Source organism: Mesocricetus auratus, unplaced genomic scaffold, assembly GCF_017639785.1.
Source record: "Mesocricetus auratus isolate SY011 unplaced genomic scaffold, BCM_Maur_2.0 Super-Scaffold_100028, whole genome shotgun sequence".
NCBI classification, from domain to species: Eukaryota; Metazoa; Chordata; class Mammalia; order Rodentia; family Cricetidae; genus Mesocricetus; species Mesocricetus auratus.
This window is the reverse complement of record NW_024429209.1, coordinates 2,316,810-2,343,459: the sequence shown is the minus strand read 5'-3', so window position 1 is coordinate 2,343,459 and position 26,650 is coordinate 2,316,810. Positions and strand designations below refer to the sequence as shown.

Genomic DNA, 26,650 nt, shown 5'->3' with positions numbered 1-26,650 from the left:
CTGAATATGAATGGCACCATCACATGGGCTGCAGTCTCAGATTCAATTAAAAGGGCAACAGGAGAAGCCCAGCAGAGCACTTCATTCCCCTTTCTCTGCCTTCTGGTGGCTAAGACCCAAGCAAGCAGCTGCCACAAACCCTGGCTACCACATAGACATCTGCTGCCATGCTTTTCCCACGATAAATGGCCATGCCCCCTCATATTGTGAGTTAAACAAAACAATAAAAAACCACAGACAGACCCTGTCTTTTAACAGAAAGACAGATACACAGCTTTGACTGGACATGGTAGCTAATAATCTCATCACTCAGGGGGCAGAGGCAGGTGGATCACTGCAAGTTTGAGGCCAGCCTGGTCTACAAAGTAAATTCCAGGCCAGCTAGGGTGACAGAGTTACATACTGTCTCAAAAGACCAAAATAAATAAGTAATGGAAATAGGCTGGCCTTTATGGATATCAAACAAATAGTTACAGCATGAGAGAACTGTAGATGTTGCAACTACACATCTACACAGTGCTAGCAAAGAATACAGGGAAAATCATGTAGGAACAGGGAGTGGGGGAATCAGTGAAGGACACCAACAGAAATTCCTTTAAAAAGTGGGCAGATACCTCCCTCGCACTGAGTCACTCCTAAGAAGGAAGACCCTGGCGTTCTTTGAGTCCTTTTTGCTTATAGTAAGCGTGCATTACACTGCAAGTGACAACATCAAATTTTCCTCTCACCTCACTTAATTTCTCTTTGAGTTCTTCCTTTTCTTCCCGGATGCTCTTCAGTTCTGCCTGAAGCTCAGCCCCTGCTTCCTCTGCCTTCTGCAGCTGAGTCTGCAGCTGAGTCTTCTTCTCCCACAGGGCTTCCCTGCACCGTTCTGCCTCTGCCAGGTCCACCTGCAAAGCGCTTCTCAAGTGCTCAGCCGCCTCCACTCTGCTGCACACAGACTGGTTCTCCTGCTCCAGCTACTGGCCAGGAAGGGAAAGGAATGCAGGGCATCAAAGGTAAATGGGTACAGTTCCCCTATGCTTCTGAAGCACCTTGACCGGAACCCTCCCTACAGCTGAACATAACAGTGCTTTGAAGACAAGCGACCCGTTCATTTGATCTGATGTTTATATTCTAAGCACCAGATGGGCCTGATGCTGGGATAGAGATAAAAAGGCAAAACCTTGCTTCCAAATAATTCAGAATAATACCAGGTGGTATGGTGGTGCAAGCCTGTGGTCCAGCACTTGGGAAGTGATAGAGGATCAGGACAGCCTAGGTAGCATGAAACACTGTCTCAAAAAACAAAACAAACAGGACACCCAGAATAATAACATTTCTGGGCCTCAGGAGAGCAGGAAGCAAGAAGTTTTCCCTACTAAAAATGACAGGTTAGATTTTTAACCAACAGAGGTGATTTTGAGGGCACTTGGGCTAGTCAGCAGATCTGCCACACCCAATAGGATCAAACACTTTGTCTAGCTTCCAGGGACAGGGACCCTTCCCTAGCCTCTCATTTATCCACACCTCAAAGGTTCTGCTGTAGGTACAGATGAGGACTAACTACAGTGCTTGAGTTTAACCCTTTGTCCTCCGCACTGCAGAGGCCCCTCCTGCTCATTTCAGCCACATCCAGGAGCTCACCTGCCTTTGCCTAACCCACTGAGGACTCCCTGCCCCTTTAAGGCATCAGCTTTGTCTGCCAGGGCTAATCCTCAAATAAGGCCCAGCCCCTCCTGGTAATCAAATCTTTGCTCACCTGGAGAAGCTGCTGGTTCAGCCCAACTTTATCTAAAGCCAAAGCCTCGTTTAAGGCCCCAAGCTTGACAGTTGCGGCTCTAAGATCAGCTACCTCTGCCTTCAGGCTGCTCTCGGAACCTGACAGCTCTGCAATGGACTGCTCTGCCTAAAAACAAAAGAGTTAGTGTTTCCTGCTTTGAATTTTCATGGAACACTAAACCATACACACTCCCAAAACCTGCTTTTATTTATAAAATATCATTCCATCTCTTCATTTCCATTCTAAACAAGGTTTTCATTCATTCATTCATTCATTCATTCATCATTCATTCATGAGAAAAGAGCTCACAGCATAGAAACACAGAAAGTTGTGCAAACTACAATTGTCACAACAGTACAGAAACTGTAATCACAACTGAAACTCCAAGAAGGCATCAGTTCAGTTTGGGAGAGGAGAAAATGCTTGGAACAATGGGATACTAAGAGGGAGATGGTTCTTGAGAGTCAAGGTGAAAGAAAGGTGTATATAACATATTAGAGTCATGAATGCAGCTTGTGTCGAGAGCAAAGGACACCTGGAGTATGAGGGATGGGCTTGGGAAGGCCAGGCCAGAGAGTCTGAGGCAGATGGCAAAGGGTGTTACCAGAGTTTGAGAAGCCACTGAATTTTCTTTTAAAGGTTTTTATTTTTAAATCATGTATATATATATATATACATATATATATATATATGTCTTCGTCTCTTTTCTTATGAATGAATAAATGTACAAATGTGAGTGTTGTGTCCATGAAGTTCAGAATAGGACGTCAGATTCTCGTAGAGTTTGTTAGCCACCTGAAGTGGGTGCTGGGAAGTGAACTTGGGGAGCTATGCACTCCTCACTGCTGAGCTACCTCCAGCCCCCATGGGGCAACTCTGAGAGACTAACAGCCAGATTTATACTTTGGAGAACACATTGAATTTCAGTGTAGAGCGCATGTTGGGAGGGAGAGGGCCCAGAAGCAGACTAGAGATTGAAGAGAAAGCTAGGAAGGTTGAAGTCTGAGGGTGAAGAATGAGCGCTTTCCTGAGAACACGACTGTCCCCGGGAGAAGGCCACACACCCTGGCCAAGGCTGCAGTCACTGCCACCTGCTCCTGCCGCAGCAGCTCCCCCTCCAGGCGACTGGACTCCAGGGCTTCTCGAAGGGCGATCAGCTCACTTAGAGACTCCGATTGCTTGGCTTCCAGGCTCACCAGCATCTCCTGACTAAGAAGGGAAGGAGGGGGCTGGGGGAAGTGTTTGGAAGGGGCCACATCCCAACAGGAGACAAGAATCTAATTTTTCTTTCTATTTTAAAAAAAATGTGGAATTAGTTTCTAAAAACTAGTAAGGAAAGTTCTCTAAGATAGAGCAAGTGAAAAAATGAAAGTGCATAACAGCATGTTAGTGTACTGCCTTTCATGCAAAAAAGTAAGAGAAAGAAGAATATTTGCATGAAGTGAACTGGAAAAATAAATACGAAATTAACTGAAATGGTTACCAATGAAGGAAAATAGGACAGAGCGAGAAAAGATGGGGGAGACTTCCCTGTGTACATCTTTTTAAATAGGCTGCTTTTTTGTTGTTTATTGTGACAGGGTCTTGCTCTGCTGTCCAAGCTGGCTTTGTTTTTTTTTTGTTTTGTTTTGTTTTTTAATTTTATTTTCCAGTTTAAATTTGGATAAGAAACAAGGTTGCTTCACAAGTCAGTTCCAGGTCCCTCTCCCATTCCCTCCCTTCCTCCCGAGCCCTCCCCCCCCCCGTTATCCCCTCATTTCCCCAGGGAGGGTGAGGCCCTCCATGGGGGTGTGCATAGTCTGTCATTTCATATAGGGCAGGGCCTAGACCCTTCCCCAAGAGTTCGGGTGAGAGTGCACCTCACATTGTTCTATGGGAGTCCAAAGTCCGTGTGTATACTTGGGATGGGTACTGATCTGCTGCCCAAGGCTCAATAGATTACCTAGGCCTCCTCACTGACACCCAGATTCAGGGGGTCTTGATCAGTCCCATGCTGGCTTCCCAGGCTGATGCCTGGGATTCAAGAGTTAACCTTTGTCTGGTCAGCTGTTTCTGGGGGTTAAACCAGCCCAGTCTTAATCCCTTTGATCATCAGTCCTCCCTCTCTGTTACTGGCTTTCTTGAGTTCAGCTCAGTACTTAACCAAGGGAGTCTGCCTCTTCTTCCATCAGCCACTAAATAAAGTTTCTGTTTCCCAGACTCTCTGGCCATAGGATTGAAGGCTGGCACTCCCCAGATCTATGTCTAAAATCCATATATGAGAGAGTACATGCCATGTTTCTCTTTTTGTGACTGGGTTACCTCACTAAGGATGGATACAAATTGGGAAGGAAGAGGTCAAACTTTCACTGTTTGCAGACGATATGATAGTTTACATCAATGACCCAAAGAACTCTACCAGGGAACTCTTACAGCTGATTAACACCTTCAGCAAAGTGGCAGGCTACAAGATCAACTCAAGAAAATCAGTAGCCCTACTATATACAGATGATAAAAGGGCTGAAAGAGAAATCAGAGAAACATCACCCTTTACAATTGCCACGAACAACATAAAATACCTTGAGGTAACGCTAACCAAACAAGTGAAAGACCTGTATCGTAAGAACTTTGAATCTTTAAAGAAAGAAATTAAAGAAGCCCTCAGAAAATGGAAAGATCTCCCATGCTCTTGGATAGGTAGGATCAATGTAGTAAAAATGGCAATCCTGCCAAAAGCAATCTACAGATTCAATGCAATCCCCATTAAAATCCCAGCACAATTCTTCACAGACCTTGAAATAACAATAATCAATTTTGTATGGAAAAACAAAAGACCCAGGATAGCCAAAACAACCCTGTTCAACAAGGCAACGTCCGGAGGCATCACCATCCCTGACCTCAAGCTCTATTATAGAGCTATAGTCCTGAAAACAGCTTGGTATTGGCACAAAAATAGACAGGTAGACCAATGGAATCGAATTGAAAATCCGGGTATTAACCCACACACGTACGAACATCTGATCTTTGACAAAGAAGCTAAAAATATACAATGGAATAAAGAAAGCATCTTCAACAAATGGTGCTGGCATAATTGGAGACTGGCATGTAGAAGAATGCAGATCGATCCATGTTTATCGCCATGCACAAAACTTAAGTCCAAATGGATCAAAGACCTCAACATAAATCCAGCCACACTGAACCTCTTAGAAGAGAAAGTGGGTGGTACCCTTGAACGAATTGGTACAGGAGACAGCTTCCTGAACATAACACCAGTAGCACAGACAGTGAGATCAACAATTAATAAATGGGACCTACTGAAACTGAGAAGCTTCTGTAAAGCAAAGGACACAGTCAGCAAGACAAAAAGGCAGCCCACAGAATGGGAAAAAATATTCACTAATCCCACATCTGACAGAGGGTTGATCTCCAAAATTTACAAAGAACTCAAGAAGCAAGTCTCCAAAACACCAAAGGACCCTATTAAAAAGTGGGCTGCAGAACTAAATAGAGAGTTTTCAATAGAGGAGTCTAAAATGGCTGAGAGGCACTTGAGAAAGTGCTCAACATCCTTAGCCATCCGGGAAATGCAAATCAAAACAACTCTCAGATACCATCTCACTCCTGTCAGAATGGCTAAAATCAAAAACACCAATGACAATTTATGCTGGAGAGGATGTGGTGAAAGGGGGACACTCCTCCATTGCTGGTGGGAGTGCCAACTGGTTCAGCCACTTTGGAAATCAGTATGGAGATTCCTCAGAAAAATGGGAATAAACCTACCACAAGACCCAGCAACTCCACTCTTAGGCATATATCCAAAAGATGCCCTTTCATACAACAAAGATGTCTGTTCCACTATGTTCATAGCAGCTTTATTTGTAATTGCCAGAACTTGGAAGCAACCTAGATGTCCCTCACCTGAAGAGTGGATAGAGAAAATGTGGTACATCTACACAATGGAGTACTATTCAGCAGAAAAAAATAATGGAATCATGAGATTCGCAGCCAAGCTGGCTTTGAACTCACAGCAATCTTCTTGCCTCAGTCTCCCAAGTGTTGGGATTACAGATGTGCACCAATATACTCTGGTATCTTTTTTTTTTTTTTTTTTTTTTTTGGTTCTATGAGACAGGGTTTCTCTGTATTGTTTTGGAGGTCTGGTATCTCTTTAAACAGCTTTGGTTTTTGACTTATCTAACTATATTATTGAGTCAGATAGATTAAATTTTAAACACATATTATCTGTGTGAATTTTCTGCTGTCCCCTCAGTGCAGGACATGCAGCATGGCCCTACCTTTTGGCAGACCTCAAGCTTCCTCAAGCTTCCACTGTTTACTAGGTACAAGGGATAAGGCACGAGGGAGGGGACTATACCAAGTGAAGAGCTGTCCCCAGGGCTCTGCTGGCACTAAACAGTGAGTTCACGGTTAGCGGGGACTACAGAATGAGAACCTGTCTCAAACAAACAAAACATAGTTACATTTATTTGTATGTGGGGAGGGAACCACATACACATATAGAGGTCAGAGGACAATCCACGGGAGTTGGTGGATTGAGCTCACACTGCACCATCTAGACAGCCCCATGCTAGCATTTTATGAAGTACTGCCACATCTTCCCAATAATCCTTCCAATACCATCTCTCTCCATTTTGCCAAGAGACAATTGATTCTGGTGGCAAAGCACAAATCTGTACCAACCTTTGTCCTGTTCTACCGTTCCTTTCTGCAGCGTTACTGAGTGCACTGTACAGGTTAGCTGGGGGCAATGACCCTGGATTTTCCTTCCTGACCAGTGCATTTCCTATCATTTCCCAGTGGTTTTATCTTGTCACCGCCAGATAACTCAGAACATGCCACCAGCTCCTGCTTCCTTTTCTTTGCTATTCATCCCCTTGATCCTTTTTTTCTACATGTCAAGGCCCCACATCCATAAAGTCAACCCTGGTTCTCAATAATTAACTATTGACCCTATGCTTCCAAAACACCAAGCTTGAACTCTAGTGAGGCTGTATTTCTTCAAGCTCCATGTCACAGCTCTTTGCTTGTCTGACTTCTCATTAGGTTTCAAGCTCCTTGAGATCATCCAGTATCTTACTCATCTTTATGGCCCTCACAGTCCCACATCTCTATAGAACTCGACAGTGTCTAGATGAGCTTTCTAACTCACCTTTCTGCAAAGGAAGACGCCGTGAGCTAGTGTGAAGTGTGCGTAGGCTTTACACACTCCACTTCCTAAGAGAGGGAGTCGGGTGGGGAAGGTGTAGACCCTGGCGAGAGGCCTGCTCACACTTACAGACGCTCCCTCTCACGGACAGCCATGTGCAGCTCCTCCTGCCGCTCCTGCCTCTCCCCCTGAGCAGAGTCCCCTTGCAGCTGCAGCTCCGTGTTGACTCTTCGCAGTCGCCATGCTTCCTGCTCCAGAACTTCCAGCTGCTGCTGCAGCTCTCCCCTGGCCTTCTGCAGCAGCTCTCGCTCCCTGAAAGACAGACCAGACGTCTGGGGAACAGACCTGGGGACTAAAGATCCTAGGGGACAAAGACCTTGTAGAACAAGCAAAACGTGAGAGAAGCTTGTTTCCTTTTACACACACACACACACACACACACACACCTTTTTTCAAGCAGAAAACCATTTATTATTTGAGCCCAAAGGGTTTCCCCACAGGAAATAGAAAACCAAAGCAACTTTAAGCATCCATGAGTCCACCGGGTGGTGGCAGCACATGCTTTTAATCCCAGCACTTGGGAGGCAGAGGCAGGCAGATCTCTGTGAGTTCGAGGCCAGCCTGGTCTACAAGAGCTATTTCCAGGACAGCCTCCAAAGGCACAGAGAAACCCTGTCTCAAAAAACAAACAAACAAAAAAGCATCCATGAGTCCAGGGACAGCAGGAAGAATCCATCAAAAACAGTGAGGGTAAGTGGCTAAATGAGAACTAAAGCCAGACACTGGAGAACTGAGAATGTAGCTCAGTCATAAGAATGCTTTCCTAACAAGCCTAAGGTTCTGGATTTGATTCCCTGCAAAACCATAAGTAACCCAGACATGGAGCAAAATAAATTTAACGGCTTTGCTTTTTTTTTGAAAAAGACACAAACAAACAGACAAACTAGACATGAAAGGGAGGGACAAGCAGCCTGTCCACTCACTTGCTGAGGGCATCCACCTCTCCCTGGAGGTCCGCAGTCTGCCCTGCCAGAGCATCCCGCTCCCCAGTGAGCTTGTACAGCCTTTCTCTCAGGGCTTCACCCTCCGCCTCCCACTGATCGTGCTGCTGCTGCAAGAAGCTCATAGTCTCCTGGCAGCCTGAAAGCTGCTGCCTGAGGTCCTGCGGAGGAGATCCATAGAACTCGATGAGGGACAAGAAGCCATAAACAAAGGGATGACTCCAAGGCAAGGGATGGGGACAGGTGTAACAACAGTCGGCAGAGAACAGAAATGTGGCCAATACAGATGTCAATGGAACCAGGGGTTATTGGCTCTGCGGCTCAAGAGTCTTGGAACCACCATCTTCAGACATAGCGGCATAAAGGACAAGTGTCACTTGGAGTTGGGGAACATTTACACTCTCCAAGGACTCTGCTTAGTGGCACTCAAACACACACACACACACACACACACACACACACACACACACACACACACACACACGTAATTGGTGTGGAGAATATATACACCTGTAAGCCACAAGCACCACTGGGCAAATAGAGAAATGAGAGTGCAACTGAACACATTCTGACCAGCCACCCGAAAGGGACACTCCAGACTAGAGATATGTGTCTGTGGCTGAGGAGCAGCTGTGGAATATTCCTTTGCACTGTGCCATTATGTTGTTGTGATTGGTTTTTTTTTTTTTTTTTTTTTTTTTTGGTTTTTACGAGACAGGGTTTCTCTGTATTGTTTTGGAGGCTATCGGTCCAGCCCGGCCTCGAACTCACAGAGATCCGCCTGCCTCTGCCTCCCGAGTGCTGGGATTAAAGGCGTGCGCCACCACCGCCCAGCGTGATTGGTTTAGTAAAGAAGCTGACTGGCCAATAGCTGGGCAGAATAAGGTTAGTCGGGAGAGCCAAACTGAGAAAGATGGGAAGAAGGGCGGAGTCAGGAGTTGCCAGCAGAGACAGAGAGAAGCAGGATGGGCATGCTGTACTAAGAAAAGGTACCAAGCCATGTGGCAGAACGTAGATAGATAAGCAATATGGCTTAATTTAAATGTAAGAGTTAGCTAGTAACAAGCCTGAGCTATTGGCTGAGCATTTATAATATTAAGCCTCCGGGTTGGTTATCTGGGAACTGGCAGGCAGGAATCCGCCTCTAAGCAGCTCTGGGGCTTTCTCACCTGCACAGCCTGCTGTTTCCGAGTCAACACTGAACGCACCAGAGTAAGAGCCTTGTCTGGGTTCTGAGGATCAAATGGGGAGAAGCCACTACTGCCCAACTGCAATGAGCTCTCATGATCTGAGCTGTGAGTCACAGTGTCCTCTTCTTCCACTGAGGTCTGAAATGCAACCCAGTTGTCATCGAGAGACTTGCACTACAGAACAGAGGAACTAAGGTTTCCTTTTCAAGTCCTACCCCTGGGCCAGGGCCGGGATGGGAAAGTAAGGGCAAAAAATGACTGGTCCCTTCAACTTTTCATGTTTGGTCATCTAAGAATAGTTAGCATTAAGGCTAGAATACTCTCTGGGGCAATAAATGAGGGGGAAGGGGAAGAAAATGCTATTGCAATGACAAAGACATAATTCAGCCTATGGCCTAAGAGCCATGGCAAACAACAAGATAGAGGACCTATCCACTGCACAGTGCTAGAACATGAATGCTTACCTACCCCTCTTCAAGCACACTGAGAGAACTTACCCTCACCCGACCCTTAGCCCAGACCTCAGTCTACAAGTTGAGGCCACTAAGAGGATACAAAGAAGAGGGGACACTGTCCAGTTACTGGACAAGAGGCTTACCAGCGCCTGGGCTATATCCTTGATCACATGCTGCAGAGACAACTTTTCCTCTTGAGCGCTCCTACTGAGAGACACCTCATGTTCCATTAACTCTGCATGGTTTGTCTCCTGGAAGGACAGAATAGAGCCTAAGAGCCAAACACTCAAAAGAGAATTCATCATTCTTGTCCCCAAGTCATTCAAAGACAAATTCTGTCTATTCTGTCAACCATACTCTCCCAAGGGCTCTGAAAACAATGTAATATGGCAATAGAAGGGTCAGAATAAAATGGTTAAAAACCTAAAAGACAGCCTAGATTAAAGTTCTTGTTCTATAGCAGTGAACACTATGACAGCCCTGGAAAACCAGAATTCTTTGCAATGCAACATGATTGATTAATTTACTTGAGCCCTGTGAATTGCTTCCTAGTGGACTCCAACACAGATGAGACTAGGCGTACACATGTGGATAGGGGTTCTGGAGCTGCCAAAGGTCTATGATCAGAAAACGTGCTAAGATGAAAGGAAACATGGAGTCAGCCAGGGATAGCGGCATCCTATCTTGGAAAATCACTTCTTTGACATCCCTGACAGGTGTTTAAATCAGTGAGCACAACCTCACTCTTTCATAAAACACGCACTGTTCAAGCGACAGCTCCAGCTGTAGTCAAAACTTACTACCTTATCTATGACTTCTACCACTGGTGACGGCTCCACCCTGGAAAACATTAAACCGGTCAACTGGCTTTCCCCATCAATTCTACTGTCAGAGATGTCCAGGCAGCTAGCCTATCTTCCTCACACTCTTTCTGCGCCAGGCTAAGCACTGCCATGCCCCTCAGCTGTCCCCATGTGACTTGGCTTTTAGATTCCTCCCCATACAGTGCTCACTGTTTGGCTTGGTGTCTCATGCAGCTCACACTGGCCTGAAATTCACTATGACAAGTCTCCTCTCTCAGACAAGGACACATTTCACATATATATGTCATTGTAATTTCTCCAGGAATATAGTCAGGATAGTGGGCAGATGCAGAGGCACAGATAATGGTACACAGGACTAAGTTCAAAAATAGGTTAAATGTAATTTATTTCAGGGAGAAGCCACTTACATAAGAAGCAGATGGCCACCACAGGTTCCCACTCTAAGGATCCGCACAGGCTGAACTCTGTGACCTGACCTGATGCAAGACAGAGCCGCCTGCCCGACCCCATACCTAAACACTCCCCATCAAGTCCTCACCTGTGACCACGCCCAAGTGGGTGTGGTTAGCGCTACAGGTGCGGGCAGGGTGGATATCTCACCACAATTCCCCTTTTAGTCTAAAGAAAAGATTTAGACTTGATACAAAACTATATACAAAGATAGCAAATATCAAGTGTGCTCTAGGAGAAGGAAAATAAGAACACACACTTAAGACCAATTGCCAGTAAAGCAACTAGAGCAACAGACAAGAACTACATATCCGGTCCTATTGTAGAGGCATAACAGAGATGACTATAGAGTTGTCCTAGGCTGGAAATCTTAAGTCTTGTATCTAATATTTATATCTAGGGAGAGAGAACATAATTGTGACAGTCTAATGTTCAACCTCATCAAAGACCTGAGAAGGAGGAAAACATACTAGGATAGGCAGGAAGTGCAGGCGAGCAGCTTCCAAAGGTGCAGTGAAGACAGAAACAACAGGCTACCCAGACAATTACTCCTGACAATACCAGCTGTGTCAGAAGGGAAGATGGACATCGAAGAAACTCCTTATGGGGTTTGCTTCCAATATGGCAAGACTACCATTTGGACAAGAAACTGCTCTTCTCTGGACTGCTTGACTTTATGCTATATAAAATGGACTTGTATAACCACAGGAAAGTGACTGCTGAAACAAGATGGACATTGCTATAGGGTTCCTGCCTCATGGAAAAGTCTGTCAGACATCCTACAGAACACAGAGAAAAGTGACTGACAAACTGCCAATACAGGCTGACAGTTTAAAATTTACTGCTTTGCTGAGGAGTCTTCCAGACACACTATGACCTATGGGCTAAAGATGGAACATTACAGAAGAACTTCGGGTGACTGACCAGACAGCGAGTTGTCTCTGTCAATTCTAGAGTTTATATATTATCCTTCTGTCGTCTTTGATGGAGTTGAAGACAGATAGTTATGGTTATAGTTTTCCTTAGTTATGATTAAAGATAATATAAGACTTTAGACTCACAAAGATAGGATAGATAAAATATTTTCCTTAAATATTGCTAAATGTTATTGGACTAAATACTGTAATTAGTTCTTGCTTAATAACTATTTTGCTATATATAACTTGACAATGTTAAAGTTAAAACCTTTCTTTTTATTTAGACAGAAAAGAGGAGATGATGGGGGAAGTTTTCTGTACATATGTTTCTCTTATTGGTTGATGAATAAAACACTGTTGGCCAAAAGGGAAGTAACACAGGTGGGACTAGGAGACAAGAAGGATTCTGGGAAGTGTAGTAAGAGAAGTTGTCATGTGATTCTGGAAGGAGAGAATGCATGAGTCTGGTGTTCTCAGTAAGGTAAGTCCTTTTAGAAATACATATATTAGTAGCTATGGGTTAATACTTAAGACAGAGCTAGCCTATAAGAAATCCTAGGCACCGGCCAACAACTTATAATTAATACAGTGTCTCCCGTGCTATTTGGTGTTGAAGCAGCACTGGGACCAGGCTGGTGGGAAGTTATTGTAACAGGCAGTTACTATTTTATTGAACAGGTAAATGAATGAGTTAAGTAATTTTCAGATTCAGTCAAAGTTTACTTTTCAGCTTTGGAGGATTTCATCAAGGATCATTTAAATAGCATCATTCACAACGTGTCCACAAAGAACAAGGAACTTGTCAACCCACTCTGAGCTCCTTTGCAACACAGAGGCTCACATACCAGCATCTCCACTGTTTCTCTTAGAGCCTTTACCATCTTCTCATAATCTTCATTTTGCTTCTGAGACTGGGTCAGCAAAGCAGAGAGCTCTGTCACTCTAAGGAAGAAAGCACAGCACTATTTCCTGGACAGCCCCAGGATGGTGACGGAGCCACCAAAAGCACACCTGGGCCCCCAAACGGACACCCCCACTGCAGCCCACAGAATCCCTTGGGTATGCCCAGTCCTTTGCACTCTCTGAATCACATGTGATTCTATATTTTTGATCTGGTAGGAAAAGCCAAAAGCCACTCAGACACATGCAGGGATTTACCACATCTCAAGACTGGAACGTGGGTTTGTGGGCCCGAGAGCTGAAGGAAAGCCCTGGCCCAGACCCTTCCAGGCCTCGCTTGATTGTGACGTTAAGCACCCTGAAGCCAATAAGAACATCAGAATTGCCACCAAGGGGACAGTCCCAAGGTCCCTCCAGCCCAAGGTTTGACTCTGATAGGGAAAAAGGACAAGTGACTTGGGAAACAATACAGCTAATGATGCCAAGCAAAATCACCAACAGCTGTATCATCCATTTAACAGCGTATCTCAGCTTTGTGAGTAGTACTACACACATGGTTTTCTTCTTCTGTTTTTTTGGTGACAGCATCTGATTATGTAGCCTAGTCTTGCCTGAAATTCTCTATGTAGTCCAGGATGACCTTGAACTAGAAATCCTCCTGCCTCAGCCTCCTGAGTAATAGGATCATGGGCATGAGCCATGACACTTGCCTAACAAGTTATTTCTTAAATTAATGTTACCTAAGAAAAATATTTATTTATTTATTCATTCATTCACTCACTCATTTGTTTATTTATTTTTGAGGCAAGCTCTCTCTATATAGCCCTGTCTGACCTAGAACTTGCTGTGTAGACCAGGCTGACCTTGAACTCACAGAATTCAAGCCTTTTATAACTCCAAAGAGCTGGGAGTAAAAATGACAACTACCAGACGTCTTGAAAACAAAAACAACAACAAAAGTGATGACTACCACACCTGGCTAAAAGAAAAATTTAAGCCTTAATAATTTTATTACAAATCACCTCTGGGGATCACTGTATTGTCTTTTATTTAAATATTGTATTATTCAACAAATAATAATTACCTATTATATAAGAAATAAAGCATGAAACACTAAAGATACAAACCTATTAAGATATGATCTTTGTTCTTAAAGTTTCCAAAAGCAAAAAGAAAACAAAATAGTCCCCAACTTACGTATACTACCAACAGGAAAGAACAGAACCCTAGCCACGACACAGATTGAAGACTCCAAGTTTGCCTTGATAATCAGTGGTACTCAGCTCATGTCTTCCCTTCTCATTATTTTAAAAATCCCATTTTATTATAATCCAAAAGTTAACAAAGCCAAGGCGGGGTATAGCTCAATGGTAGAATGTTTGAGTAGCATATGCAAGGTCCTGAGTTCAATCCCCATCACAGCAAAAACAAACAAGTCTAACCCAGGGAGAGATACAAAGAAACAAAGTAATTAAAGAGATACAGGAAGATTAGTGCTGTAACAAGCAGGTCAAAACACTCACAGGACCATAAGCTGTTAAAGTGAGACAACTCTCAGAAGAGGTGGCGTGTGAACTCTACCTTAAAGGGAGGCTATGGCTGGCACACACGAAGACAGAAGTGTGGAAGAGCATGGCTGAGAGGAGAGAGAGGACAGCTAGCAACACAAACTATCAGGAGAGAGACTGAGTTGCAAAGCAGCCAGAGGGACAGTGACAGACCCCAACAGAGACACTGGGTTCCTAAGTGGACTCAGAGGTCACATCCCTCCCCTCCCAGGGTGGCGGTGTTCTTGACATCTTTTCTGCCCGCCGACAACCGTCTAGGGGAGTCAGCTTTCTCTTACTACATTCCTCCCGGGACCACGTGGCACCTCACCGGTCCTGCAGCTCAGCCTTCTCCAGATCCCCTTGACTCTTCAGCTGTATTAATTCCTGGCTCTTTTCATGGGCTTCCTTCTCCAGCGCCTGGGCCTTAGCTACTAGCAGCAGCAGCCGGGCGGGCTCACTCTCCTCTGTTCTCCCAGATCCACTGGATTCACGAGCCTGTGCTCTCACGGTCAAGCGCAGACAACAGGTCAGCAGGGACCCCGAAAGCCTGGCGTGTTCAGCCTTTAGCTCTGTCAGATCTCTGAGCACAGGAAGGAAGATTGAAAACTCCAAGGAACCAAGGTAGAGAGCTTGGTCATAGGCTCTCAGGTCGGAGAGAATCTGTATCTAGCCCATGCCCACGGCCCCCAGTGCCTCTTCCCAGAGTCTGCTGCCTTAACCCAGATCAGCGGGGCAAACCTCTCTTCTCCTCCCCACACTGACCTGTCAGTAGCTGACTTCATTTTCAGGAAGTGACGTCGGAAGGTCACTACCTCACGCCACAGATTGAGCAGACGGCCATGTTCACCTTTCAAATAGCCCTTGAAGAACTGTGTTCAGAAACCCAAGTCACACCCAAGGGCCGGAGACCTTGCAGCAACACAAGAGTCCTGGATGCCTCATGGCTGCTGGGTGAGGGTGAAGGGAGGAAGGACTTCGAGGAGATAGCTTATGGTTGGGTGCCTATATTCAGGTTATATTGAGGGGCTTAATAAAGTTGGCAGTGAGGTTCAAAAGGTCAAAGAGCCCTGGGTAGAAAGTGGCCTTCGACTTGGCTAGATCAGAAAAGGACATGCAGTGGCTGCTTAGCAAATGGGAGTTATTACTGTAGACGGGAGAATTAGGTGATCTTATAATACACGTAAATCACCCAGACCCAGCACCCAGCAAAGGTTCAACAAACATTTACTGTCTATAGCTGTGAGTGTAAAATTTCCCAGGGCCTATAACATTTTCTCCTCCATTTAATCCAGCAGCTACCTTCTTAGCATCTAGCTATGCAGACCTTCAGAAGAAGGCAAACAGTAAATTTTTGGATACACCTGAAACTTTGGCTAGTCTCTTTTGCAGGAGTTGAGTGTTACGCTGCCTGTCAGCAAAGCCTAGACTAGGCAGAACTAGGAAGAAAGCTGAAACAGGGCACAGCTGTCACCTTGGGCAGGGCTAATCAGAGGCTGGAACAATGACAGATCAGTTTCCACCCAGGTCCAAGAGTTAACCCTTTCCAGCACTGCCCAGTCAGCACCCAAAGTGCACACTCTACTCTTGTTCTCCACACCTCCTGCTCCATCCGCCACTGGCTCTCCTTCCTCGTTAACTCATCCCGGGCCCGACTCCAGTCCACTGTCAATTTTTCCACATCTTCCTGAAGGGCTTTGTTCACCACATCAGCTTTCTCCATGTGCAGTCGAAGCTCCGTGTTCACCTCCACTAGACTCTCGCACCTGCACTGGGAACCAGTAGGAACAAGTGCAGAATAAAGGTCTGGGGAGTAAGGCAGTGAATGGAACTTTCCATCATCAGGACACAAGATTCCAAGAGGCACCTCCCTCCCTCTCATTTTGCTTTCTGCCTGCCTCATGTTACCCATGTGAACCGCCATGCCCAGCACTTTTCCACCCACACGTTCACTCTGGAGCAGAAGTTTCCCACCAGCCTTTCCCTCTGCACGATCACTCAGATCAGGAAAGCTGGGGTCCATCACCTCTGCTGCTCCTCCTCCAATCGGACCAGCAGCTGTTCCAGGGTTGGCTCTTCTGCACCTTCCCACCGCTGAGGGATCAGCCCCTTGAGACAGAGACAGGCCTTATCATACCGCACAGAAACATCACCCAGGACAATTCCCTGATGCCGCCTTCAGCAGCAGCCACTTTCTTTCTCATTCTTTCTCTTGGGAACAATGTGCTTCTTTTCTCGGTCACTGTCATGAAAGCAAACCCACTGCACTCCTTTCTCCAAAAGTGAACCAATCAATTCCCCTAAAAGACGGCCTGAGGAATGCAAGCTGCATCTTTGACTAGGGCCCTATCTTCTGTCACACTAATTTGGGACCTCAGGAAGTCACTCATCATCTCCAGACCACAAACCAAGGTGGCTGTCATCCTTCTCAGAGAGTTTGCACTTGACTGACAAAATGGTACAAACACCTAAGGGTGCCCTGGCCTGCACAGAAGGTGCTCAACCATTCTGGTTCTTTCCTTCTTCTGAGAACTTTTCTGAGGGAATGAGGAGGAATTGAAGAATGACAAAAGGGTCTTTCAAAGCCAGTCCTCCCCAGGCAATAAAAACATCCCTCTACTGCAGGCATGCTTATGGGCAAGCAGAGGTGCACATCTTCCTGATGTGTAAACACTGACACCTGCTGGATGAAAAATGAATTTTCCCTCCAGTGTCACATGCCATTCCACTATGCTAAGTTCCCAGAACCTGCATTAATAAATGGGAAACCATGGGATGGAATCTCTCAGGCCAACGATCTCTAGAAGACCTTATTGGTTACTGGCAGCTCTTTGGAGCTGAAGACAGAGGAACACCTACCAAACATCCTGTATAACCCCCGCCTTCCTTGGCAGCATATAAAGCCAAGCAAGTATACTTTAAGGGCTCAGAGGAAGTCCGGAACTCAATCTCACTTACTCCAGTAGCTTCTAGCCGCTTCTCCAGCTCTTGGCACCAGCTCCGGTACTGTAAAACCTAAAGCAAAGAGAGCAGACCCTGAGCACAGCTGTAGCTCCCATAAACAACACAAACCAAAGGCTCCAGGGATCTTGGGCAAATCTGCTGTGAACATGGGAAGCGGGTGGTGACGGTGAAGTAGGGCCACAGCATCTTAAGAGGTTCTATCTGGGTGTTTGCATAACACTTTCTGGGGAGATGGCTCAGGGGAAAGCACTTGCTGTGCAAGCATTAGGACCTGAATTCAGATCCCCAGAACAAGTACAGCCATAGGTGGTAGTGTGTGTCTACAGTTCGGCACTCCTATGGCAAGACAGGAGGCAGAGACAGGAGCATCCAAAAGCTCACTGACTAGCTCACCTGAGGCACACTGTGGCAAACAAAGAGAGACCCTATCTAAAACAGGGGAGGCATGGTGGACACCTGAGATTGTCCCCTGACCTCTACATGTATAAGGTACATGCATGCTTGCACTCCCACACTTACACAAGGTTTTTTTTTTTAAATCAAGATTCCCAAGGGGCTGGTAAGATAGCTTGGTAACTAAAACATGCCTGTTGGTGGTGGTGCATGCCTTTAATCCCATCTCGGGAGGCAGAAGCAAGTGGAACTCTGAGTTTGAAGCTAGTCTGATCTACATAGTGAATTCTAGGACAGCCAAGGCTACACAAAGAAACCCTATCTCAAAAAACAAATACAAAAAGAGTAAAATGTTTACTGTTTAAACATCAAGACCCAAGTTCAGATCCCAGCGTAAAAAGCCACCATCCCAGTCCTAAAGAAGCAGGGCAGCAGATCACTGGCGCTCCCTGCTGGCGAGTCTACCAAATTGATGAGTTCCAGTTTAGTGAGACCTGTCCCAAAATCAATGTGGTGGAGGCTGAAGACACCTTCAGCTTAAAAGCCTGCTGTTCTAGCGGTGGTGGCGCACGCCTTTAATCCCAGCAGAGGCAGGCGGATCTCTGTGAGTTCGAGGCCAGGCTGGACCGACAGCCTCCAAAACAAAACAATACAGAGAAACCCTGACTCGTAAAACAAAACAAAAAAAACAAAAAAAACAAAAAAAAAAAGCCTGCTGTTCTTCCAGAGGACCCAAATTCAGTTCCCAACACCCAGCACGGCTCACAGCTGCTTATAACTCCAGCTGCCCTCCAGAGCACTGACACACAATACACACTTACATAGACATAGGCACACAATACACAAAATAAAACTTAAAAAATAGGGTGAAGAATGATAGAGGATACTCAACATTGACCTCTGGTTTCCCTATGTACACTGAACACACACGCACACACGCACACACACACACACACACACACACACACACACGTGCTTTGTGTATTGGGTTTGGGCTTAGTTATAGACTAGCAGTTCTCATTCTGAGGGTCATGACCCCTTGGGAGAATGGAACAACCCTTTCACAGAGGGTCCCTAAGACCATCAGAAGACACAAATATTTACATTATGATTCATAACAGCAGCAAAATTACAGTTATGAAGTAACATTGAAAATAATTTTATGGTTGGGGTCACCACAACATGAACAACTTTATTAAAGGGTTGTGGCATTAAGAAGGTTGAGAACCACTGCTCTAGACTAAGAGAGCAAACCTAGACAGAAATTTAACTATTGTGAATGTCACATTTGGAAGGGACATAATCCACACTTCATGGAGCAGTTGTAACCATCAAAGGAGAAGCTGTGGTTGAGCCATCCTCACCAGGAGTTTGGTCTATTCCCCTACATGGTCTCTCGCTTATCCAGCCTTATCCCACTCCAGCACTCAACTCTGGGGTGGGGGGGGGGTCCCTTCTCAAAGGGGCATCTGCTCACCTTGGCCTGCAGCTTTCTCACAAGGGTTGCTTGCCTCTTCTGGGCCTCTTGGGAGTTCTTCAGCTTCTGCCAAGAGGCAGCCTGGTTCTCTGCCATCTGCTGCTGCAGTGCCAGGACCTGTTCCTCCAGCACTAGCTGCAATGACTTGGGCTTCATGTTCAGCCCAGGGCTTCCTGTCTCCATGGAGCATCAAAGAGCAAATCCACAGTTCCCGGGTAGCTACAGGTTGCTTGCAGCAGGATATCTGACCATTGATCTATGCGCTTAGACCTCTTCTTGAGCTAGGGACTAAAATATAACAAAATTGAAAAGGCTAGGTTTCTCAAATTTACTCAGCAAATGTTTATTAAGTGGAATGAAACTGGCTGAATGAAGTAAATAGGTTCCTTTATTACAGGAACCTGTTTGTTTGTTTGTTTGTTTGAGACAGGGTTTTGCCGTGCAGCTTTAGAGCCTGTCCTGGAACTTGATCTGTAGACCAGGCTGGTCTTGAACTCACAGAGACCTACTTGCCTTTGCTTCCCTCCCGAGTGCTGAGATTAAAGGCATTCGCCACCACAGACTGACTAGAACTTTCTTTTCAAGTATATATTTACTTTTATGTATATGAGTGTTTGCCAGAATGCATGTATATGCATCATGTGTGTGCTTGGTACCTGAAGAAGCCAAAAAGGACATTGAATACCCAGGAACAGAAGTTACAGACAGTTGTGAACTACCAATTGGGTACTAGGAAATAAACCTGTATCCTCTGCAAGAACAGCAAGTGCTCTTAACCAATGAGCCATCTCTCCAATCTCTTCAGAACTTTTAGAAGACTAGGATGGACCCTAATCTCTAAAAGGAGCTATGATGAGCACTGTCATAGGACTCCTGCTTCTAGGTATGCCTTTGGGACCCTGCATTAAAACTAGAACCCCAGCTCTGCCACTGCTCCTCTCTCTCTCTGGCATCTAGCATTAAACTAAGAACCCCAGCTCTGCCACCATTACACTCCCCCATGCCCCACATCCATATATATATATCACACCCCCCCCCGCACATGACTCAGCAACCTGTGAAATGAATCTAGAAGGTGCTGTCAGCTTGGTAGAGGCAATGACACAACAATTAAATACAATATGGCATGTGTACAAATAGAAGTTTCTAGAACTCCAAATCCTTTTCATATGCCAAGATACAATCTATATCATGACTTAGTCTACCTCCTATCCTGCCCACCCAGATGAAGCATTGAAGTCAAATTTTTAGCTATATATGTGTATGTGTGTATGTGTGCACACACACACAAGCAGTCTCTTGCTCACATTTAATACATTCACCTATATTCAAAAATATGTATTCTAATGCTTTTTTTTGAGACAGGGTTTCTCTGAGTAGTCCTGACTGTCCTAGAACTCACTATGTAGACCAGGCTGGCCTCGAACTTTGAGATCCACCTGTCTCTGCCTCCCAAGTATTGGGATTAAAGGTGTTCACCACCGTCGTCTACATTACATTTTACCATCAGCATTTGTCTGTCTTTGCTACCAATGCGTGAGTGCCTCAAGGCAAGAGATGTGTAATTCATTTTAGTCACTAGCAAATTTTCAGCCATACCAAAGAGACATGTGTGGGCTCTACTCCTAACAGACCTCAACCTTAGCCCAAAGGTTATAAATTCAGTGGCCTGCAGGTTCTTTCTTTTTTTCAGATAAGGTTTCATATAGCCCAGGCTGGCCTGGGACTTGTATATAGTTAAAATGACTTAAAATTCCTGAGGCTCCTGCCTCTACCTCCCAAGTGTTGTGATTACAGGTATGTTTAACTGTACCATAACAATTTTAAGAATTCAAAAATAGATGCCAACATTCATGAAATCACATGCAAATGTGCCTTTCTGGCTCTTCTGAATAATCAGGCTACCCACTAACCAACAAGGCAGTCATGGTGACATTTTGTTTATGATCTAATAAATAAAGCTTGCCTGAAGATGAGAGTATAAATCTAGACACACTCGTTAGCCATAGAGGCCAGGCAGGGATGGTACACACCTTTAATCCCAGCACTTGGGAGACAGAGGCAGACAGATCTCTGTTAGTTCAAGGCCACCCTGGGCTACATGAAAATGATCCAGTGTAAAAGAGAAACAGAGCTCACACAAAGATATCTCAGCACTTGGGATCTCAGCCTTTAATCCCAGCACTAAGGAGGTGGAGACAGGAGTGATATGGCTGGGCGGAGAGAGGAATGTAAGGCGGGAGGAGACAGGAAAGAGATGCGGCTTGAGCCGTGGCAGTCTGAGCAGCAGTCAATCTCAAGCAATCTGAGGATGCGACCTGAGGTAGAGGTAAGAGCTAGTGCTTAGCTGCTTTGCTTCTCTGATCTTTCAGCCCCCCCCCCATATCTGACTGGGGGGTTTATTATTAAGACAATTATAATTTGTGCTGCCCAAGGTCTCCTGCCTCTCCAGCATCTGAAGACTATGGGCTCTACGGCTCAGCCTTAAATCTCTCTTTACACTCATTTCCTAAGTAACACAGATGACTATCACCACTAGCCAAATTAGTGAGTTGTACGTGCAAGTGCAAGACCCTTACTCAACATATAAGGTGGAAAGAGATTAACGGAGACACCCAGCATTAATCACTGGCCCCGCCCACACAGCATACACATAAAACAAGTACAGAAAAAAAAAAAAAACAAACACCAAACTACTATCATCACCACCACCACCACCAACAACAACAAAAATTAAAGAGAGCCAGCTGGGCAGTGGTGGCGCACGCCTTTAATCCCAGCACTCAGGAGGCAGAGGCAGGCAGATCTCTGTAATTCGAGACCAGTCTGATCTACAAGAGCTAGTTCCAGGACAGCCTCCAAAGCCACAGAGACACCCTGTCTGAAAAAAAACAAAAACAAAAACAAAAAGACAAAACAACAACTAAATGCCTTCTGAGAAAAGGTCACAGAAGGTACTATGGCTTGTTGCTTGCTTACTCTCTTTGAGCAATCTCTCTGGAGAAATACCTGCTCTGTCCTGAGGACACACAAGTGTCAGGGAGGAGGCTCAGGAGAAAGCATTGGGACTTCTGCCAACAGCCTTGTGAGTGAGCCATCTTGGAAACAGATCTCCCAGCCCCTGGTGAAAACCTTCAGATCACTGTCAGCCTTGCCTGTGCCTCTAAGCCAGAAGCAGCAGCTAATCTGCTCCAAATTTCTGACGCACAGTGACTGTGTGTGGTAATTAACAACTGCTGTTCAATACTAACCTGGGAGGATTCCTTGTACAGCAATATAACTGGAACATTGCTCAAGCTTCCTAGATGCTGGTGATACCTTCTAAATTCTGTTTTGTTTTGTTTTCTCAACACAATAGTTAGAGGATCCTTTTAAAACATAAAACAGGGCTGATTAGGTGGCTCAGGGAGTAAGAGTTCTTGCTGCCATCCTGACAGCCTCAGTTCAGTCCACAGAACCCAGAGTGGAGAAGAGAATTGCCTCATAAAAGTTGTCTTTTAACCTTTACTCGAGAACCGCAGCACACGCGCGTGGGCGCGCGCACACACACACACACACACACACACACACACACACACACACACACACACACACACACCATAAATAGCCAGTCATGGTGGGACATGCCTAAAATCCTGACACTTGTGAGACTGGGGCAGAAGGATTGCTATAAGTTAGTCTTCCATGGGCTACACAGTAAGTTTGAAGGCAGCATGAGCTTCTTCAGAGACTGTGTCTCAAAACACAAAGCCCCCACACCCTAGATAACAGCCAACTACAGTTAAAGGAAATCTTTATAATCATGCATAGAGTCCTAATTGACCATCTTAGTCAAATGAATAAATCCTATTTCATCTCCCCTTTGCCACTCCTCCAGTCACAGTCAGCCATCCTCACGTGTACTTAGAACACGGCAGGAGCCACACTCGTTTGTTATCCACATGATTTGTTCTAACCAGGTTTCTGATCAACGGTCACCTTTTTGGTAAGTTGTACTAGGTAAAGTACCACTACTCCTAGACATACACACTGGCATTTCTACTAACCATGTCTATCTGCCTCTAATTATTATGTGTAACAACTTACCAAAATGTAAATCCCACCAGTACAAAAGCACTGGTTTTGTTTGTTTGAGACGGTTTCCTGCTCCGGTAGCTCAGGCTGGCCGAGAACATGTGAATCCAGTGCCTGTCTTACAATAAATAACATGACCCTTATAATCACCAATAGCTTTACAAAATGTTGGTAGTTCCATAACCGTTCCTAAAGCAAAAGTAAGATCATGTACAATGTGTACAGTGTTTTACTCTTACAATAATCAGTTGCAACCTTCATTGTCAAAAAAATACAAACACAAAAAACCTTAGCGGTATTAGGGTTACTGTCTCAACTGGGCAGTGTTGGCTCACGCCTTTAATCCCAGCACTTGGGAGGAGAGGCAAGAGGATCTCTGTGAGTCTGCGGCCAGCCTGGTCTGCAAGATGAGTTCCAGGACAGCCAGGGCTGTGACATAGAGAAACCTTGTCTCGAAAGACAAAAAACAAAGCAACAAAACAAAAATTACTGTCCTCATTTTACAATCAGGGCTCCATGGTTAGGAACACTTGTTCTTGCAGAAGAGCTGGGTTCAGTTCTCAGCAACCACATAGTGACTCACAACCATCTGCGACTCTAGTTCCTCTTCTGACTTCTGACGGCAGCGGGCACACAGATGGCGCACATACATACATGTAGGCAAAGGACTCATACATATGAAATCAAAATAAATAAAATCCTAAAGAAGAAAATAGAACAAGGAAAACTAGTATTTAAAAAAATGTTAGTGTGACTGGGCATCGTGGCCCATGGCTTGAGTCCCAGCACTTGGGAGGCAGAAGGAGGTAGATCTGAGTTAGAGGTCTGGTCTACAGTGTGAGTTTTAGGACAACCAGGACTACATAAAGAGACTGTGTCTCAAAAAACAAAAACAAAACAAAAAAAAAGACAAAAGCAAAAAAACAAAACAAAATAGGAAGTGTGAGGAGATGATGCTTTGGTTAGTAGCCCATATTGCTCTTGCAGAGGATCCAAATTCAGTCCTGCATTCATGTGCAATTAAAAATAAATATCTTTCAAATGGAAGGGGAAACGGGAGCATTGCTCAGCAAGTAAAGAGCGGCCTGATGATTGGAGTGTGACCCACAAGAAGGTGGAGGGCAAGCACCAACTCCACAGAATCGTCTTCTCGCCTCCATAGGTACACCATGGTACAGCTCCACCACACATAGTCACACACTGACACACACTCACACACACTCACTCACATACACACACATACACACTCACATACACACACTCACACACACATACACACGAGCGCACTCACTCACATACACACACACACACACATATATACTCACTCACATACACACACTCTCACACTCACACTCACTCACATACACACTCACACACACACATACACACACACTCTCACACACTCACACACACTTTTTTGTTTTTGTTTTTCGAGACAGGGTTTTTCTGTGTAGCTTTGTAGACCAGGCTGGCCTAGAACTCACAGAGATCTGCCCGCCTCTGCCTTCCAAGTGCTAGGATTAAAGGCGTGCGCCACCATCGCTCTGTCATAGCACTTTAAAAAAACATGCACAACTAGTCAGTGGCAAAGTAGAAACCAAATTCTATTATGATTCCAAATTCTATGCTCATCTCATTAGCTGTCAAAATCAGAAACTATAAAAACACAGCACTGTGGAACATTTCCTAATGGGGTATGAAGTAACACCCATGCCCGAGGCTTTCTAGGAAAAAAGAACAAATATAAGGTAGAACAGTCCTGGAAGAACTCGGGTGTAGGTGTATAGGGAGCACAACCTGGATCTGGTCTACATTTTTTGCTATGAATATTATCAATTTGGTAACATCAATTTGCCTTCATAAGCCTTCTCAGGGCCTGGCCTGGATACACAAAACCTGAAATCTCAACTTCTTCAAGACAAGAAGTTCAAACCCACCCTTGGTAAACTGGTAAGACCTTATCTTAAAATAAATAAGTAAAAAAGAGGGCTCAGGATTAATTCAGTGGTAGAACACTGGCTAGCATGAATAAGTCTCTGGGTTCAATTCCTATTAACTCCCCCCCCCCCCAGAAAAAAAAAGCCCTTTTCGAAAAATGTGAGTTGTAACACTAGCCTCTGTATCTTACAGGCTAATAATGTACTAACAGCAACTCAAAGACAATCTAGTTAAGTCATCAATCATATACATAGGCAGATTCTAACTCATTGTGGAACTTGATTTATGAGTGCTTATCCCTTCATGCATAAAATGTGAACATATGGAGCTCACATCATAGATCGCTGCGTGGACTAACGGGGTCTTTGCAGATAATGCATTTAGCAGAGCTGTCATCTTGCGACTCTTCAGAAACTTCATTAGTTACTGCTGTCATCATGGGACATAGAGTTGAAAAAGGACATGACTTCTAAGAAACAAGCCCAGAACATGAGCGAGGGGAAGAACACTGACTTGGGCAAAGATCGCAAAAAACCAAGAATCGCGATGAGCTGAGGCTGGAGCAGGCCTCCAGGAAAGATTTTCAAGAAGTGAAGACGTGATCCTGAAGAATGAAAAATCTGAGGATGGAGCAGCGGGACTGGGACAGGACTTTCAAGGGGCAGATCACGTGCAAAGCCGCAGGGTAACAGGGAGCTGCAAAGCTCGGGGAAGCACGAAGTGAGACCTGCGGGGAGCGCAGCGTCTTAGCAGGTCAGCCCTGGCTACGGCTGCGGGACGCCCTGGTGTGAAGTTCTCTCGAGCGGTGGCTGCAGCTGGAAGCTCAGGCAGGCCAGCCCGGACCCCTAGGACGGGTCCCAGCCCCTCTCTGGGCCCGGGGCTCCTCCAGGGAAAGGGAAGCCGCTGCCCAGGCGAGATCCCCGCGGGCGCCCGGGCTGCCTCGGACCGTTACACTCAGCACCTCCCGCCTGCCCTAGACCCACCTCACCACCTTCGGTCCCCGGGAAGCCCGAAGTGCTCCTCAGCAACCGCAAAAGCCACACAGTACCCCGCAGGCCAGGCCCCGGGCGGCCCTCGGTCGGGCGACCAGGCCCCGCCCCCCAAACTCCCGCCCTTTCGTGGGGGCCGCCCCGCGGGGCCGAGCGCCGGGAACCAGCGCGCGGACGCACGGCCGCTCGCCATGTTAGGTACTGGCAGCCGACTTCCTAGAGAGACCCAAAAGGAAAGGGGGATTATAATGAGACACACGATCGCTCTCCAAAATTAGACACAGCTACAGTCTCTGAATTCTAGCACTGAACTTTCTGAGGGGGAGAACAAACACTCGCTCGCCATCTTCCGCCTGTGGCTTCAGAATTAAATAACGCGCACGCGTAAAACCAAGGGCTAGGTGCACCTGCGCAATGTTGCGCCAACAAAGCGGAGAGGGTCTAGTAGCGATTAAATCTGGGCGAGCAACTACTTCATAGTCTCAACTTTCCATGTTTCCGGATCCTCCACGCAGCCTCAGGCAACACAACATCCGCAAACAACTTAGTGTCGTTTGGGATACTTAGTATTCCACAAGCCTTTACACGGTATTGCTTTGCTGGAATGGTTTAAATACCAGGAG

General features: G+C 45.6%; 1 protein-coding gene across 9 annotated transcripts in view; it reads right to left on the bottom strand.

Moving 5' to 3' along the window:
- Cep250 (centrosomal protein 250) overlaps positions 1-26,157 on the bottom strand; it is a 54,366-nt gene extending 28,209 nt beyond the window's left edge. Inside the window, exons 1-17 of one of the 9 annotated variants that reach the window (XM_040732776.1) lie at positions 26,022-26,150; positions 25,372-25,464; positions 23,113-23,214; positions 22,278-22,394; positions 19,027-19,314; positions 17,151-17,207; positions 15,793-16,301; positions 14,958-15,064; positions 14,524-14,775; positions 12,591-12,687; positions 9,698-9,805; positions 9,079-9,237; positions 7,892-8,070; positions 7,038-7,220; positions 2,827-2,971; positions 1,742-1,888; positions 729-959 (exon numbers count right to left, since the gene is read on the bottom strand). In XM_040732776.1, coding sequence (XP_040588710.1) covers positions 729-959; positions 1,742-1,888; positions 2,827-2,971; positions 7,038-7,220; positions 7,892-8,070; positions 9,079-9,237; positions 9,698-9,805; positions 12,591-12,687; positions 14,524-14,775; positions 14,958-15,064; positions 15,793-16,301; positions 17,151-17,207; positions 19,027-19,216 — 2,364 coding nt within the window. In that variant the 5' untranslated portion in view covers positions 19,217-19,314; positions 22,278-22,394; positions 23,113-23,214; positions 25,372-25,464; positions 26,022-26,150. Of the gene's footprint in view, positions 1-728; positions 960-1,741; positions 1,889-2,826; positions 2,972-7,037; positions 7,221-7,891; positions 8,071-9,078; positions 9,238-9,697; positions 9,806-12,590; positions 12,688-14,523; positions 14,776-14,957; positions 15,065-15,792; positions 16,302-17,150; positions 17,208-19,026; positions 19,315-22,277; positions 22,395-23,112; positions 23,219-25,371; positions 25,465-26,021 lie in introns of all 9 variants that reach the window. The other 8 variants (XM_040732779.1, XM_040732780.1, XM_040732781.1 and 5 more) reach the window with 8 other exon arrangements.
- Between the last annotated feature and the right edge of the window lie 493 nt (positions 26,158-26,650).